This window comes from Magallana gigas, chromosome 2 (assembly GCF_963853765.1).
Source record: "Magallana gigas chromosome 2, xbMagGiga1.1, whole genome shotgun sequence".
NCBI lineage: Eukaryota > Metazoa > Mollusca > Bivalvia > Ostreida > Ostreidae > Magallana > Magallana gigas.
This window is the reverse complement of record NC_088854.1, coordinates 7527978-7545244: the sequence shown is the minus strand read 5'-3', so window position 1 is coordinate 7545244 and position 17267 is coordinate 7527978. Positions and strand designations below refer to the sequence as shown.

General features: G+C 34.2%; 1 protein-coding gene and 1 long non-coding RNA gene across 2 annotated transcripts; one reads left to right on the top strand and one right to left on the bottom strand.

The window, feature by feature from the left end:
• Positions 1–2085: 2085 nt before the first annotated feature.
• Positions 2086–12639, top strand: LOC105348741 (transmembrane protein 272). The gene is made up of 4 exons (XM_011458300.4): positions 2086–2808; positions 5121–5295; positions 9763–9822; positions 11906–12639. Exons 1-4 carry the CDS (start codon positions 2602–2604, stop codon positions 12322–12324), a joined length of 861 nt encoding a protein of 286 aa, XP_011456602.2. The 5' UTR covers positions 2086–2601; the 3' UTR covers positions 12325–12639.
• A 175-nt stretch (positions 12640–12814) lies between these two features.
• LOC136272688 (uncharacterized) lies at positions 12815–17256 on the bottom strand. The gene is made up of 2 exons (XR_010710701.1): positions 17117–17256; positions 12815–13172 (listed from the first exon to the last, which is right to left on the bottom strand). It is a non-coding gene; the product is annotated as an uncharacterized lncRNA (long non-coding RNA).
• Between the last annotated feature and the right edge of the window lie 11 nt (positions 17257–17267).

The following is a 17267-nucleotide window of genomic DNA, read 5'->3' as shown; positions in this document are numbered from 1 at the left end:
TGGTTGAAAACAATACCATCATATAGCCAGAGGTGGAAAACAATACCATCATATAACAAGTGGTGGAAAACAATACCATCATATAACAAGTAGTGGAAAACAATACCATCATATAACAAGTGGTGGAAAACAATACCATCATATAACAAGTGGTGGAAAACAATACCATCATATAACAAGTGGTGGAAAACAATACCATCATATAACTAGTGGTGGAAAACAATACCAACATATAACAAGTGGTGGAAAACAATGCCATCATATAACAAGTGGTGGAAACCAATGCCATCATATAACAAGTGGTGAAAAACAAAGCCATCATATCACAAGTGGTGGAGAACAATACCATCATATAAGTAGTGGTGGAAAACAATACCATCATATAACTAGTGGTGGAAAACAATACCACCATATAGCTAGTGGTGGAAAACAGTTTCATCAATATATAACCAGTGGTGGAAAACAATGCTATCATACAAGAGTTGGCTGAAAACACTGTCATCATACAAACATCGATGTACATACTTCATCGTGCAAACACCGGTAAAAAAACCCAAAGCCATCATAAAAGCAGTGGTGGAAAACATTGTCAACACACAATCAGTGGAAAACAACGCCATTATACAAACTGTGGTTGAAATCAACACCATCATACAAGCAGTTATGGAAAACATTGACATCATACAAGCAGTGTTGGAAAACAAAGCCATCATACACTCAATGTTGGATCGCCATCATACAAGCAGTGGTGAAAAAACGCCATTATACAAGCAGTGGTGGAAATACATACAAGCAATGATGGAAAACAGCGCCATAATGCAAGCAGTGTTGGAAATCATTGCCGTCATACAAGCTATGGTATAGGTGATATAATATATATATATATATATATATACATGTACCTTATGAACATAATTATTCCTATGTTATAGTTGACTTATACATACTAATATTTATTGAATTGATTTGCAATTGGGATTGTGCACAAGTTCTATAACTTAGATCGCTTTCTCCCTATACAAATAAATGATACAATATCATCATTGTTTACACAACATATAGAGGTCAATGAAATTTAAATGACAAATTAAATTACATTTAGTTATGAACAATTGTGATTATAAAGGTGTACAGTGGAATTATATAATTGTAGATGTAACAATTCATCTAGCGTTCTTTCAAATGCCAGGAATCTGTAATGAAAACAAAAGCATGTAAATGAAAATTTACTTTGATGTAGATAATCAGTTTTCTCCCATTTCTACCTTATTACGCCGTTTGTTTATTAAAAGTATCATTTTGCTCTTTGGGCATGATTTGCAATTTCCCTCTCGCCGCGAAAAGCTCGTTTGATGGCTTCACTCCACACCATTGTAAGTTAAATCTACGTTTTACATTTACTGCAGGGTTCTAGATTAAAAAGGTGTCCCAGAAGTATGCAAAAATTATCAGGAACATCAAACACTTTGGGGTCTATAATTGCTCAAGCAGAGACAAAATATATAATTAATTCATCTGTATCGACACTTCCATTAATTTTCATATTCCAATGGATAAAAAATTGCAGTTAGAAAAGACACATAGCTGATTTTTCTGGGATCGATAGCGAGATCAGAGTGTGTTGACAGTTGACATTACGTCCTTGCTGCGGCACGTATCTGTAACTTTTAATTGTTCCCTTCTCCACGTATCTGTAACTTTTAATTGTTCCCTTCTCCAAATATGTACAGTCTTTGTACTCAGTTGTGTTTTTTAATATTTATCTCATTGTCATTTTTAATTTGGTGGTGGTGGGAGGGGGGGGGGGGTAAATGTCAAAATGATGTTAGTGAAACCTCATAATTACATACTTTTCCAGTGTTTTAATATCCCAATGATCTGTGCCTACCCCCCCCCCCCCAACCACCAAATTAAAAAACCCACTGATAAGCTAGATATATCTATGTACATGTTGTTGTTAATGAAGAATCGAACGGACTTGTCACCCGGGATTTTTTAAAAATGGTTTTTTTTATCAGTCATGTTAATATAATTGTCTTAAGATGATCAGAACGTGGGTCTAAAACCTTTTATAAAATTACCGCGTGGAGTAGCTGTATAGATTGCTAACGAGATCTCCACTATCCTCTCCCTTTTTCACAACATGAACGCCAGTCTTACTTCTTTTCATCAATTAATCCGTATGGAATGGTGGAATTTCCTCGCTGAAAGATCTTTAAGGCTCTTCTAACGTCTACAAGAGGACGCTACACTGGAGGAAATCAACAAATACCAAAATGTAAAAAACAAAACCAAAGACAGTGTAATGGTCAGTTTTGCGACATTTAAGGATTACCTGTTATTGATTTCTTGGTGAAACTGACACAGAGCGTTGTAGTGTTTAGATATATAAACAGTGCTTAGAAAAATGTCACAATTCACAGGACTGGTGACAGGGCGACAGCGGATAGAGGGCGACTCTTCGGAAACAAATTCTGTACATTGTGACGATTTGTATCAGTTTGTTCTTATATCATGGCGGATTGAAGAAATTTTCTAAAAGACAATTACTTTGATATCAGACAGTGAAGGACATACTAGTAATTAACTGCGACTAAAAAGATGTCGCTACTCACCCGCCAAGGCACAATGGTCCGGAAAAACCGGAACTCGATCAAGAGGTCAATCCGCCGGAAGCCCAACCCCACAAAAAGGGAGACAGGCGGACCCTCGGCGACCTCTCAGTCAACGGGTACCCAATCAACCGTGCCCGGGGTCCACAGGGAATATCGGCCCTCCCCCGCCAGGAGTGTTGCTAGCACAGTGGTGGTAGGTCGAACTCTTGCTTTACCTTTTGTAGACTTCATAAACCGGCACCAATTTTCCGTAGACGAATTTAACTGGTTGTGAAGATGCATGTTCACTAAAGTTAAGAGTTGTGTAAAAATGTCTGTATAGCTGCTAAAGGAGGTCGAGTTTCTTTAATTATCTATTTTTCGTGGATGTGATATCAAAAATCAAGATTGAATAGTAGAGGAAATTATGCAATGTTAATAAGATTAGGCTAAGGTTCAACCATGGAGATAAAATGAATGAAATTATATAGGCATAGTTTTTAGCGGTAACGGTAATTATTACTTACTGGGTTTGTTAGTTTATACACGGTTACCTGGTCGTCAAACTTTAAAGAAGGCCAAGCAAAATTACAACCCGACACATTCCTGTAGACCGTCAGTAACAAACCTAATATAAGTATTTTTTTTCTTTAGAACCTTTTTATATTTATAAAATATGAGGAAGAAATCCAATGAAAACACCATTACGTGGGCAGTACTGACGTCTAAGTTTGGTCACTTTTTTAATCGTTTTATATTTAATTGAGTTGTAACATTACTTTATAAGGTGAAATTTTTAACTGTGGTCTAATACTAATACTTTTAGTCTTTAATTACTAATACTTTTAGTCTTTAATTGAATGGAATGTTCAATTAACAGAGGCGCTTTTGCCGCTAGAATAATTGCACTGATTTTGCTGATGATTTATGCATATATGGATAAATGGACAAGGAAAGTTGGAGGTAAATTATCTCCCCTTCTAATCCCTCGGGTAGTGACACTTTTTGTTAATGGTTTTCTGGTGTTCAAGGGGGGCCTTATCTGGTAAAATGGAATTCTCTTACAACAGGTAATGATGTTTAAGTGGCCTTTTTGCCATGATTGAGTTATATAATTAAGGTCGGGTATGTACTAAACGCAATATGTGTTTCTGGCTGTAGTAACCGAGTACTGGATGAGGCGGGGATCATTGGTGTTATAAACTGTGTTATATAAAAACATGAACGTAATAAAAGGGATCCTTTAGATGCTTTAAACTGAAAAATGTTAGATTTTTTGTTAACATCAAGTTTCTAATAGTTCTCTCTATTTCAGTACACATATTAACTTTCTCGTATTATCTACTTCTGAAAAAAAATTTAAAACTGCAAGTTTGATCGAAAACTATTTTGCTCCTGAAACTAGTCTGCTTAAAACTATCACCAGTATTATCTTGATTTATATTTCATCTGTGACAAATATTTGGAAAAGGAGCTTCTGCACACTGATAAGAAATCTTTTAAACTTGTGAGAAAATCATATCGGGTGAGGGTGCATTGTAAAAATGATTAGTTAATTAATAGGAGATAATTTAGTCATTGTATTACTGGATTATAATATTACATCCTTTGTAGTAATCAGTGCAAAGATGGACAAGATAGTGTAGGATTCATGAAGAAAAAAGGCCAATCATAGTTATAATCCTGGGTGTATTTTGTTTTAAAACTAAATAGAAAATGTTTATTATTAATGGTTTTCTTAAGTTTGTTTGTTTAAAATGGCTTCGTAAGCTTGTCTTAATGTCATTAGGGGCCTATGTGATTGAAGCTTAAATAAATTAAGTTTAAGTTGATGAACGTTTATCATTGAAACTGTAAACAAAGTCAGGAAAGAAATTTGACGACACACATATAAGTATACTAAGTACTCGGATCACACTCATGCAACAGCAAAAGTTCTATTGGCGAAAAAGATATTTTAACCAGCAATGCTAACTGTTAATGAATGGAGGCACTAGATAATTGGACAAAGGTTTGCAATGAATCTTACTTTCCTTGGTGTAATTATGTACACTGCTGTCACACTGCACTGTTTAAAATTACCGTTTCTGAGATTTCTGTTGACAATTATTTCCAAAGCTAAGAGGATTTTGTCATCAAAAATTCAATATATTAACGTTAAGAAGCTAGAGTCCAAAGAAAAATCTGCCAAATTGCATCTTGTGTTGGGGGTAATGCTACTGAGCTTGAATGAATTATGATCTTTTTCACAGCATTATCAAACTTTAGTTGTATAATTTACTTCAAGTATTACATAATGGGAAGTTTTTAATATTTTTCTTGCATAGCATTGTCAAGGATATGTTTAAGAAAAAAAAAACGAATCAGGTTTTAATTAATTAGTTATAATAATTCGAAATATTCTCTCTTTCTCTTCTCTCTCTCTCTCTCTCTCTCTCTCTCTCTCTCTCTCTCTCTCTCTCTCTCTCTCTCTCTCTCTCTCTCTCTCTCTCTGAGACCGTCAATCGTGTGTTTTGATTTTTGCAGTCATTTGACGATGAACGACGTTTATGGAACACCTCCGTTGATTGGCGGACAGGAAGAGGTCAGGAGGTTGATACTTTGTACAACTCCTTACTCCTTCAGTTGAGAGAAGCAAGTCATGACTCCAACAACACCTGTCAATTTCTTTCACGTGGCAAGGACATAATCTGCCATACAGGTAATCAAATTTACAAACTTTCCAATTAAAACGATATCCCCGGTTGATTCACACTCTCTCCACTCTTTATCAGCCACACAGACATGCAACAATCTACACCAGTTTCTAATGCACAAAGAATCCATATATACACCAATCGCACTCAGCATCCCTTTTCAACATACTAGTTTTTCAGACATATAATGGGGGAAGAGGGGATCCATTGCAAAAGATCATTTTGAGAGAAAATATAATGAATTTTAGTATTATAGACAAAAACGCAAAGGATTTTTTTTTCCATTTTAATTGTTTATATACCATATATTTGACCCTTAGAGCACGAACTGAAATCTACTTTTTCTATATCAGTATTACTTTTGAAATAATTTCAATAATTTATTGAGATATCTGGTGTGGGGTTGAAAGCACTCTAATGTTGTAAATTTTGAATTTATTGTGTGGCGATAAATACAAAACTTACGACATGACAACTTCAAAAATTACAACACAAGAGCCCAAATACCAGACAGAAGAATAAATGTTGATATAAAATTTACCGAGAAGAAACAAGAATATTCATAGTATTATTTTCACCACTATTAAGTCTTCTCTCAATGTATGGTTTTGAGGCCCGATCCTTATTATTTTTATTACATAGTACCCTACATGTATGTCTGACTCAACCCGTGTGTACATTGGTTCATGTCTCGTCTTGATAGGAGATGTTAATGTACCATAAACGTTTATGCTAGTTGCGGTTAACATGACAGGGAGGAAATCATTTGAAAGATCGATCGGGTCAACAAACCGACATCTGGGGATCGGCCGGGACAACATATAGGGAAATGCATAGTAAAAAGTTTTTAAATGTAAAAATGTCGTCTTCAAATGAAAATGATAATTTAGAGAGAGAGAGAGAGAGAGAGAGAGAGAGAGAGAGAGAGAGATTGGCTACACATTATTTTACGTCCTTTTCAAAGTGACTAAATTTTCTTAGATGTACATCGTGAAGCATTTTCACTCTATATTAGCAATTATATAATAAATTATGGCTGCTTTACACATTACACAAATTTATTTCGAACTGAATTCTGAAAAGTTGTACCCGTAAACAACTGATTAGTTAATGAATTAACATGAACAAGCCCTTTCTCGTTATGATTGTACATATAGCTATAACTCTGGTTTTGTTCACCCACTTGTCAGATCATTATATAATTACAGATTTGACAGATAGTCAGAACCTTATTATTGACGAACAAACATACCCCGTCAGACATAATTATCCGACTTCTGTTCAATTCTTGTGACAAAAATGTATTATCACATCTGTAACGTATGTAGTCATAGGTGACTCATTAGAAATAAAACATCAACCTAAAGGTGTGAAAGAATCTACCCACTTTTTTATGTTTTTTATACATGTAATAGTCATCATCATATCAAACAAATAATGCGTTCATTAAAATAAACATACTGAACGCCTTCTCTCTCTCTCTCTCTCTCTCTCTCTCTCTCTCTCTCTCTCTCTCTCTCTCTCTCTCTCTCTCTCTCATCACAAACATTTCAATTGCATGCCGAAGAAAATACTTCAGAAGCTCCAAAATTTGTAATAGTTTTAAATAACGTTGGTTAGTCAATATCCAGCAGTGCGGAGATGCACAGTGTCGGATATCTATCGTAAGCTTCCATTGAGGAGAATTCAGTTTGCTATCAATTTGAAGTGGTAATGCTAGATTACAGGTTTTTTTTTCTCCGAGGCTTAATGAAATCCCTCTATATTTTTGTGGTATTACTTGAATGGAGTTTCCTAAATGAGCATTGTTTTGCCTTCGAGGAACACGTTCTAGATTACAAAGCACGAACGGCTGTGATCCCTAATGCTGCTCTTATATGGCAAGGAACTCGTCTCGGCTTCCTGGAAGATGTCGGCTTTTGTAAGGTTTTATTCTGAATAGGAGACGCGTTATTAATGGGTCTGAAACTTAGATTGCTGAAATATTGAACAATTATAAGCGAAGCTTTACAATCATGTTCATTAATTTATTGAAGATTATTTTCTAGAGCTCCCATCCGGAAATTTTCCAATGACAATTAAATACCAATAAGTAAAAAAAAAAACCCACAACTAAACCCCAAAGAGCAAGCATACATGAAAGAAGAAAAGTGTGCTTTCTTTAGAAAAAATGATATTTTAATAAAGATTGCTGTTTTCACGACAACTTACGACATATAAACAATTTGCTGTTTTAAATTTTACGCGACGAGGATCATTCCAGGAGGCTGAGTGAAACCCATGCGTTTTACATGTGAAAATATATATATATATCTATTTCATTATTTAAAATGTGCATTTTCTGATAATATGCGTACGACTATAAAATACAAACGGAGAAATAGCAAAATTGCCATGAATGATATACATGCCTTAATTTTTTTTTTTACAAGAACTATAGTTGAAGACAAAATTTAATAATATCTATTGAAAATATTTGTTTTTCCTCGCTCTATTAACTACCTGTTGCGTTCATAACCTCCCCCCCCCCCCCCAAAAAAAAATAAATAAATAAATAAATTAAAAAAAACAACAACAACCCAAAAAAAAAACCAATTACTATTATAAAGAAAAACTCAATTGCAAATATTTTTAGAAACAACATTTTCTAATGTTTATGAAGCATGGACAGCAATTGGCACCGCTGGCACATTTGTATTCACAGTAATATGTCAACAAATCAATGATAATGCCTGTTCTAGAACTTGATACAGAATATGGAATTCACAGTAATACAATTGTAGTATGTAGTATGAAATTTGGTTTGTTAGTTTGGATACTTAATTAAGTGTATTCTTTCTTATTTATGATAAAGTCGATTCAGAGCTAATCTGTTATTCTGTTGCTACTACTGGGTTAACACCCTTTATCTTTTCAGCTCCCGCGTTCTGTTTTTCTTCAAATAGTAATATCAATGAGACAACACATGCTCATACTATTCCTTATGAGTACTGAAACTTGTCAAACACGATAAAAGACTTTAGAATTAGTTGATTGACGCAGAAAAGAAGTTGGTAGATGTGTAATTTTTCTAGTAGATTATGTCCTGGGTCGATTCCAAATATGGAATTCGTATTGTCGGGGTGAAAATTTAAAATTAAGTCTGTGCATTTTACGTTTTTTTTCTTCTGATAGTGTATTATGTCGTTGTTTGTTCGAAAATAGAACAGTGACTTGGCGCTGACGTAAGGAATAACGAACGTTTTCAGGACGATACAAGCGGACTAGCTCCAGTCTGCTTGCTTTACTACCGCCATTAAAACCATCATTGCTAAGAGCCGGTAGAGGGCGGTCGTTTAAGGTTATCACATGGGGAGAGTTTATTATCGCCACTGCCATTAAATTCTAATGCAGGAACAATTACTTTATGGAAGAAATATAAGGAAGTGTATGGTTTGTTTGAATACGGTAGAGACCTAAGTACCACGTTTGTACATTGTTGTAGCTTAATGAAACCCTTTAGGAATCTCTGTACCGTGAACTCATCTGGGAGATTTTTACACAGAATTATGAATAATTAGCCTGCAGTTTGATATTGTAAAAAGCACGACAAATTACTATATGCATCGATTTATTTTAACTCTTTAAATTCCAAATTTATTCAAATATCAAATTCACGCATATTTCTTACAATTTATCAATTTATAAATCAATTAAATATGTATGGATGCTTCACACCAAATGAATTAATTTTCCCCAAGTCTTAATCAAATTTATATGCACAAATATTCATTACATTAATTAAATATGCAAAAACAATTATACAGGTGGTAACAATCAATAGCACATTCATCAACATTTAATTTTATTGTCAATATTAGCAAGTATGATAGGTTTGACAGAAACAAAAAGGCTATCAGTGAAATCAGCGCCATAACATACTGACGATACATACAAGTAATGATCCATATTTACTATCCCTCTTACCCCCCCCCCCCCCCCCATTGCCCCTAAAAACCCTTTAATCAAATCTATCACTCGAGTCCCTTCCCTGTGATTTTTTATGTACTTGGGGGGGGGGGGGGGGGTACGGTCATCTGTACATTTGAGGACCAAAATGTAACTCTTTCTAGAACTGCCTTGTTTCTGCCAAAAACTGTTGTCAAAAGATAGAAAGCAATAAATACGAGGTTTTACCTGTTGTTTTGCTTGCCAACTAGGCATACTAGAACAGAGCAATGCCTTTTATAATCACTCTGAACTGCGCAACTGCAGACTTAATTAAACAAGAAAACAAAACAAAAAAAGCTCTTAAGAAAAATGTAACTTCTTTATCAATGTATTCAAGGTTATGTATTATAATGTGTTTTCAAACTGATTTCGTAGAGATGCGTGAATGATGACAAACAAAAATTTTAAAAAGTCATTCCCCACCATTTCAAGCGATCCATTTAATTCCCATAATTCCATGTTTCCTGCTGTTCTCGTTGTAGTGATCGTGACGGTACTGGTGGGCGTGTCTATGACTCTTCCAATCGCCATGATATTTATTGGTAAGTTACTTTTCTATATGTCAGAGAAATCGGAACTCCAATGAAAGGGAAGTAAGGCAGAGATGATCAATGTATAGTTATGGTGTCCAAAATGTAGGTACATGTAAGTGTACATGTATTTCAGAATTCCTTTTGCCTAACTCTGTGTTGTACATGTATCCGAATTCAGAATTCCTTTTGACTTAGTCCGGATTCGTACATGTATACATAGATAATTATGTATTTCCGAATTCGGGTGTACATGTTCATTTCAGACTTCGTTTTCTCTATCTCCAATGTTGTTGGGTTTTTTTTATCAAAAAAAAAATATCATTCATTTAGTTGCATTATCATTTGTCTTCAATTGGCTTAGTAAAACACGAGTGTATCTGATATCTGTGTCTCATGGTTAACATTGTGAAAAAAATTAAAATAACACCCAATGCTTTTGACGACTTCGACCTCAATAAGATTTTTTTAGCTCTCAAACAGAGTCGACACAGGGTCTGTTACATGTATCTACCAGACCACTGCCGCCGAGGGCACCGTTTTGGTTTGTTTTTGTTGTTGTTTTTCTTTTCTTTTTTTTTTTTTTTTCTTTTTCTTTTTTTTTTTTTTGGTTTTCGAGCAACTTTTCTTATTTGATATTATTTGAGCCAAGACTATATTAAAAGATATTTCAATCACAATATTGTTTTGATATCACTGTTTTTTATGAGCACCGAAAACTTGATATTATTAATTAAAGACGTGTTTACTTTTGGCAGCATCGCGGCTGAGTATAATAATTAGAATTAGACTGACAATGAGGCCTGCCCTCACGCATCTTATTGACTACAAGAAGGTATTAATGACTATCTGAAGTTGTCTTTGTTATCTAAAGAACATCATTACCGCCACAAACACAGAGGTAAACCTCTCGAGATCTCTGTAACGATCGCTCCAAGCCAGACACCAAAGCTTGCCTAAAGGGCTTCCTCAAACCGGCAATGTTAAGATTTGTTCATATGTACAAATCATTTGAGTAAACTTTTGACCCCCATCCTCCTCTTTCTCTCTACATGCTAGAGTTTAGGAAGTTTGCAGATCTACCCTCCCTACTTCCGGTTCCATTCTCTCGGTTCTGCGTTTAATTATGGCGACTAACCTTTTACTAATACCTCATTTGAATCACCTCGTCCTAACTAGGAAAGGTTATTTTATGAAAATGGCCAAGAGTAATCCAAATAACTTCTTTCCATATGTACTCACTTTCCGCGGCGATTTGTGTAAGGTCGGGTTGCTTTATTTTGTACTGCATACTTTTCCTTACTTCTTGTATTTGTTGAGCACTTGGAATTAAAGGACACCTAGCTGTTGTCTTACACATTCCAAGACTGAAATCATAAATTAATTCATATTCCCATTTAATAATAAGAAAAACTACATCATTAATGTTGTTCCTATCATTTTCCTCGCGACAATATATGACAAGACCATGCAATTTTTTTTTAGATAAGCAGAATCTATTGTATTAATGCTAGATGAGAGTATACTGCCTCACATATTTTTTTTTACAATCTTAAATATAGTGTTTGGTCTTTTATCTTCTATAGTTAACTGTTTCTATAAAATCATTCATATGTACTGAATTGTAATGTAAGCAAGAAACAGGAACACGCATCGTTTTTGAAAAAAAGGGGGATGGGGTAGGGGAGGTAACTTACCCCAATTATATATTATCTATAACATCCAATCTGATAAAATGGTATTTTGTTATTTTTTTTCCTTTATGAAATTTTAATATTTACATTATTTTTTAATTTTTTTAAATTCACACCTTTTCAAATTTTGCACACAATGTGAGTAAAAAAAATTATTGATATTGTCAGTAAAAAGTTACTTAAAACAAAGAACCAATTCTTCACCACGTGGTTTATGATAGTCTGGCGACAGTCCGTGCATTAATGACGAAATAGTGCTTCAAATTTACAAAACTATCCCTTTTATAAGCATTATATCACAATTAAAGTGAATTCAAACGATATATCAGAAGTATGACTCCGTTTATTCTGTCCAAGATCTTGTTATTATTGTATAATAAAATCAGAGACATCTATTTCAGGCGTCAAATATATAAATGACTGTCCAATTCAGAGCAGTGTCCCAGTGTATCTACTAGTGGGCGGATGCTGTGGGGTTCTGAGGATACTCGCTACAATGTGGCGGAACTTACAGTATAGACGGCAGCTCGATTCCTACAACGATTCTTACGTCCACGAAGGTCTTTACGTCTCACAAACTTACAGATTAATGAACGTCTTTCTGACTCTGTTTCTGATTGGTTGGCTAGTAGCCGGAAGTCACTGGGTGTTCGGTGTATGGGAGCCGCCATATTCTCAGCCTCTCCATGAGCCAAGTAATTGGTGCGATAGAACTGTGTACAGATTCGCTGTATATCAAATTGTCGGATCATATGGCTTCATTTTACTCGTAGTCTTTGTTTGTTGTTTTTTGACAATCTATTATAAAGCATGCAGTTGACAATTTCCAATTTTTGTAATGTTTCAGCTCAAATAAATGTAAAAAAAAAAAATCCTTCTTTCCAGAATTACCCACTTGAAAACATATCTTTTTAATTCGACGTCGTTTTAATTTCTTATATTATTTTCATTTTACAAGAGCAAGTTTCGTCGGAAACGCATTCACTATGAACCTTGCGTTTATACGCATACAGGCAAATTTTGTGATTTTTGGTTTCAATACAAGTGCATGTAACTGCTTATTGTTTTTTTTTTCTAAATACAATGATGAAAGTACTAACTCTGTGTATTTAACAATGCTACAAGTAGACAACAGTGTATTTCAGCATCTAAAATATACCATTACGGAAACTTAAATACGCCGGTACATATATTTATAAGTTGCAAAGCTTCTTTGCATCATATATATTGAGATTTATTTCTTATAGCATTAAAATCTGTCAACTATAAAGTATACTATAATAAAGTGGAAAAATGACTTACCGAAAGTGTCATGTTGTATATATTATTTATTAAAATGAAGTATATATGGAAGTACAGTAAGAACGTGAAATGATAGAAGAAAGAATTGTTACATCCAACCAAAATCATATGGCACTCATTTATGTTAACACTAAGTCAGTTTGCTGTATCCTAGCATTATCCAGACATATTGGTCAGACTGGGATGTCGGTTCGTGGGGACCCAGCGGTTCATACCGAGGCTGTTGGACCCGCAGTGGAGTCGTCTGGACTCGAGCTATCCAATTGATGGAACCTGCACTACTTTCCCGTCCCCGTCGGTAAATAGCCTGACCCGGTCCGTGCGATAGTCCATCGTCACGAAGCTTCCTTCCGGAAGTACCTGAATCTGTAAAACGAATACTATAGTAAACTACACCTGTAATAATATATATTTACTGTTCATTACTTGGCAAATACGTTATGGAAGTTTCCGTGAAATGTATTCTTTTGATTCGACTATAGCGTGAACTACAAAACTGCTGATCCGCTCTGGACATCTATATTCATAGAGCTTTTATTATATATAAATCATATATATACATGTAAAAGGTGTACAACTTACGAGTTCTTTCCCTTGACATGTCATGTAACAATACGCATGTCATGTTGAAAAAAACCATATACATGATTGTACAGAGATATCCAAAAATTAAATACAAAACTATCTTCACAGTGCCCGGTAACAAATATGTAAATATAAAAAGGCATCACCAATCGTAAAACCTAAGCGCTTTCATTTTCATCTTCAAACATATTTCAGAGATATACTAGTATGCATTGTGAGTTTGTGACAAAACTTTTTTTTCAAATATCGTTAATATCGACGCACTTATATAACCTACATAACTAAAGCATGTTTTTTTTTCCTTCTCATCATGTTTGTTTATAAGCATATGGAATTCAAGCCATTTGAATTCTGCTATTCTTTGATCATTTTTGGATCTGGCATTGTCCAATGTGTTGTTCGAAATTAAAAATTCTTTTAATCGAGAAACTGTTCATCGAGATAGCTTAGTATCTTCTGGATTCTCTTTTTAATGTATACCATGGAGCTAAACAAGGTTAAAATAATTACTTATAGTATATAAAAGCATGAAGCATTTCGACAAAACCTGAACATTTTTTCTTCCAAAGTGCGTTAATATTGACGATATCAGCGCACTTTGATAATTATATTTTTTCTATTTTCAAAGTACGTTGACTAGGTCCCAAAATTAACGCACTTTGGAACATATTTTCAAAGCGTCAACTTTTCAAAGTGCGTTGTAATGTACAATCATAAGTATTCTTTTGTTAGATGTTTAATATTGTATAATATCAACAACTAAATCTTCTAGTTTCACGATTCAGAAACCCTTGGTTTGGGAAGATATAAGAGTACCTCTATGGTAACTTAGTGCACTTTCTAAATTTAGTCGGTTTACGTAAATGTGGATAAACTTTACACTGATCTGGTAATTTTTTTTTTTCACGTACATTGGACAATTCGGGAATAGTTTATAAATGCTCAATGTCTCTGTTTTCATATAGAAAATGTTTTCCACGTTTGCTAAACATAATTCGTACAAAAATTAGACACACATGTGTTTTAAATTATGATCTTTAATTATAGACGCAATATTGGTAATTATGCCCCCCTTCGAAGAAAGGAAGGCATATTGCTTTGCTGCTGTCTGTCGGTCGGTCTGTCGGTCCACCAACAGTTTCCGTTCATTTTCTTCGCATAAGATGAACATATTAGAATGAAATTTAATATACAGGTTTATCATGATAATATCTAGGTCAAGTTCGATATTGGGTACGATCGAGCAATTTTTGACAGAGTTATGGCCCTTGGACATAGAAAAATTCCAGTTATTTGCAGTTTCCGCTCATTTTCTTCGCAGAGGATGAACATATTGGAATGAAATTTGGTATGCAGGTTTATCATGATAATATCTAGGTTAATTTCGATATTCGGTTCGATCGAGCAATTTACGACAGAGTTATGGCCCTTGGAAATAGAAAAATTCCAGTTATTTACAGTTTCCGCTCATTTTCTTCGCAGAGGATGAACATATTGGAATGAAATTTGGTATGCAGGTTTATCATGATAATATCTAGGTTAATTTCGATATTGGGTACGATCGAGCAATTTTTGACAGAGTTATGGCCCTTGGACATAGAAAAATTCCAGTTATTTGCAGTTTCCGCTCATTTTCTTCGCAGAGGATGAACATATTGGAATGAAATTTGGTATGCAGGTTTATCATGATAATATCTAGGTTAATTTCGATATTCGGTTCGATCGAGCAATTTACGACAGAGTTATGGCCCTTGGAAATAGAAAAATTCCAGTTATTTACAGTTTCCGCTCATTTTCTTCGCAGAGGATGAACATATTGGAATGAAATTTGGTATACAGCTTTATCGTGATAATATCTAGATCAAGTTCGATATTGGGTACGATCGAGCAATTTTCGACAGAGTTATGGCCCTTGGACATAGAAAAATATCAGTTATTTGCAGTTTCTGCTCATTTTCTTCGCAGAGGTTGCATATATTGATATGAAATTTGGTAAACAGGTTTATCTAAATAATATCCAGGTCAAGTTTGATTTTGGGTATGATAGAGCAATTTTCGACTGAGTTATACCCCTGGACTTAGAAAATTCCAGTTATTTGCAGTTTACATTCATTTTCTTTGTGGGTGTTTCCATTGGAGGGGGGCATAAGTGTTTCACAAACATCTCTTGTTCATCTGTGTGTTCTTGTGGCATGCGTGAAGGCGCATATCACTTTTCTTCCTTTGTAAGAATTATACCAATGCTAGATATAAGTTTATGCATACATGTACATGTATATTCGATTTGATTATGATTGATACACACTTCCTGTTTTGTGGTGATACTGCTTTACTTACTGAATTAAATATTTGTATTTTTTCTTATGTTCAGATGTATATTCAAGAAACTAGAAGATTTATTTGTCGATATAAAACTTTAATATCGAACTAGGGAATACCTATGATTGTGCATGTTCTCTTTAAATATATTTTTGTAAAGTTTCAATGACAGCTGGGTAATTTAACATTTATTTAGTAAAAATTTTAAGGAGAAGAAATCTTAAGTTGTTCGAATTTGTTTTATATCCTTTCGTGTATGTTTTATACAAAAAATATGCTCAATACATAGAAGATGTGATATTTTTCATCATCCGAGCAGAAATTATATATTTTTTTATTCATACAATACAATTCAATTTAAACAACTTACAGCAATTTTTGGATATTCGGATCTGATTTTTTTCTCAGCTTCTTTCCATGGCTATAAATTAAAAAGAAAAGATAATCATTTCTACTGGAATTTATTTGTAAATTGCAAATTTTTATTAAACGCCACTAGCCCCTGATATCTTGAACACTTAATTATAAAATATTTGCTCTCAGGGATCCCATGACCGACGGACAAAATCAAACCCGACTCGAGATATTTGAATAAAAAACCTGAATATTATTTTAAATGCATTTAATTGCAGATATATTTTCTGTTGAATTTTCGCGCAACTTCGAAAAATGTTATTTTTCTACCAACTTATCAAAATTTTTATGATCCGATGACTGAAACGGGAGACAGAAACCAAACAAAAACAGAACAGACAATTTCTATACATTGAAGCTGTGTTGTAAAGAAATTTCAATGATAATTTTAATTAAGAATTAATTTAATCAGTTGTTTTAGGGCTGTACCTATCCAACCCATGTAATACATCGACCATAGGGACTTTCTCAACATTTGGCTAGTCTCGATAAAAAACCAAAAAGACCACGTAATCTTTAATTTTATTTTTTAATTATTTTTTTTTTTTTGGGGGGGGGGGGATAGGGGGAGGCAATGTCCTCGAAGTAGAGGTAAAATCTCGAGAGTGGTGGTGGGGATGGGAAATTTGGTCTCGTCTCCAAGCACAATATTATGTTTTAGAACTGTTAAACAGCAATGAAATATGTCAAGACATTTTATAGTTAGGAAAATCTAATAACCATTTAAATTTGTTCAAACTATGGCATAAGCGCCCCCAAATACAGATCTTTATTGGAAGGATAAGCTTATTTCTATACGCCATGTTTACGTTAACGACAGTGCTGATCGTAACAAGCTTTAATTTTGCTTCTTTTGATATAATATAATAAGGTTCGGATAATGGAAATCGACCTGTGTACCTTATTTGCACGACATTGATTAACATAAAGAGACAATGGTTTCCCCTTTTTTCCCCTACTACATAAATTTAATGATCAAACGTGACACTTACTAGTCCCACAATCTCTGGCCATTCCGTTGTTGACATATTTTTAAAATAGAGTTGTCTCTCTTGTGGAATTCGACACAGCCAAATATTTAAGATATCAGAACTTTAAGAACTCCCGTTTCGATCTACCAATAAAAGCAAACGGTGAGCTTTT

Excerpts from the sequence above, each read along its gene's own strand:
- LOC105348741 (XM_011458300.4), top strand. The coding sequence starts at position 2,602 with ATGTCGCTACTCACCCGCCAAGGCACAATGGTCCGGAAAAACCGGAAC. Across the intron at positions 2,809-5,120 it reads GTGTTGCTAGCACAGTGGTG|TCATTTGACGATGAACGACG; the intron begins GTAGGTCGAACT and ends TGATTTTTGCAG. Across the intron at positions 5,296-9,762 it reads GGACATAATCTGCCATACAG|TGATCGTGACGGTACTGGTG; the intron begins GTAATCAAATTT and ends TTCTCGTTGTAG.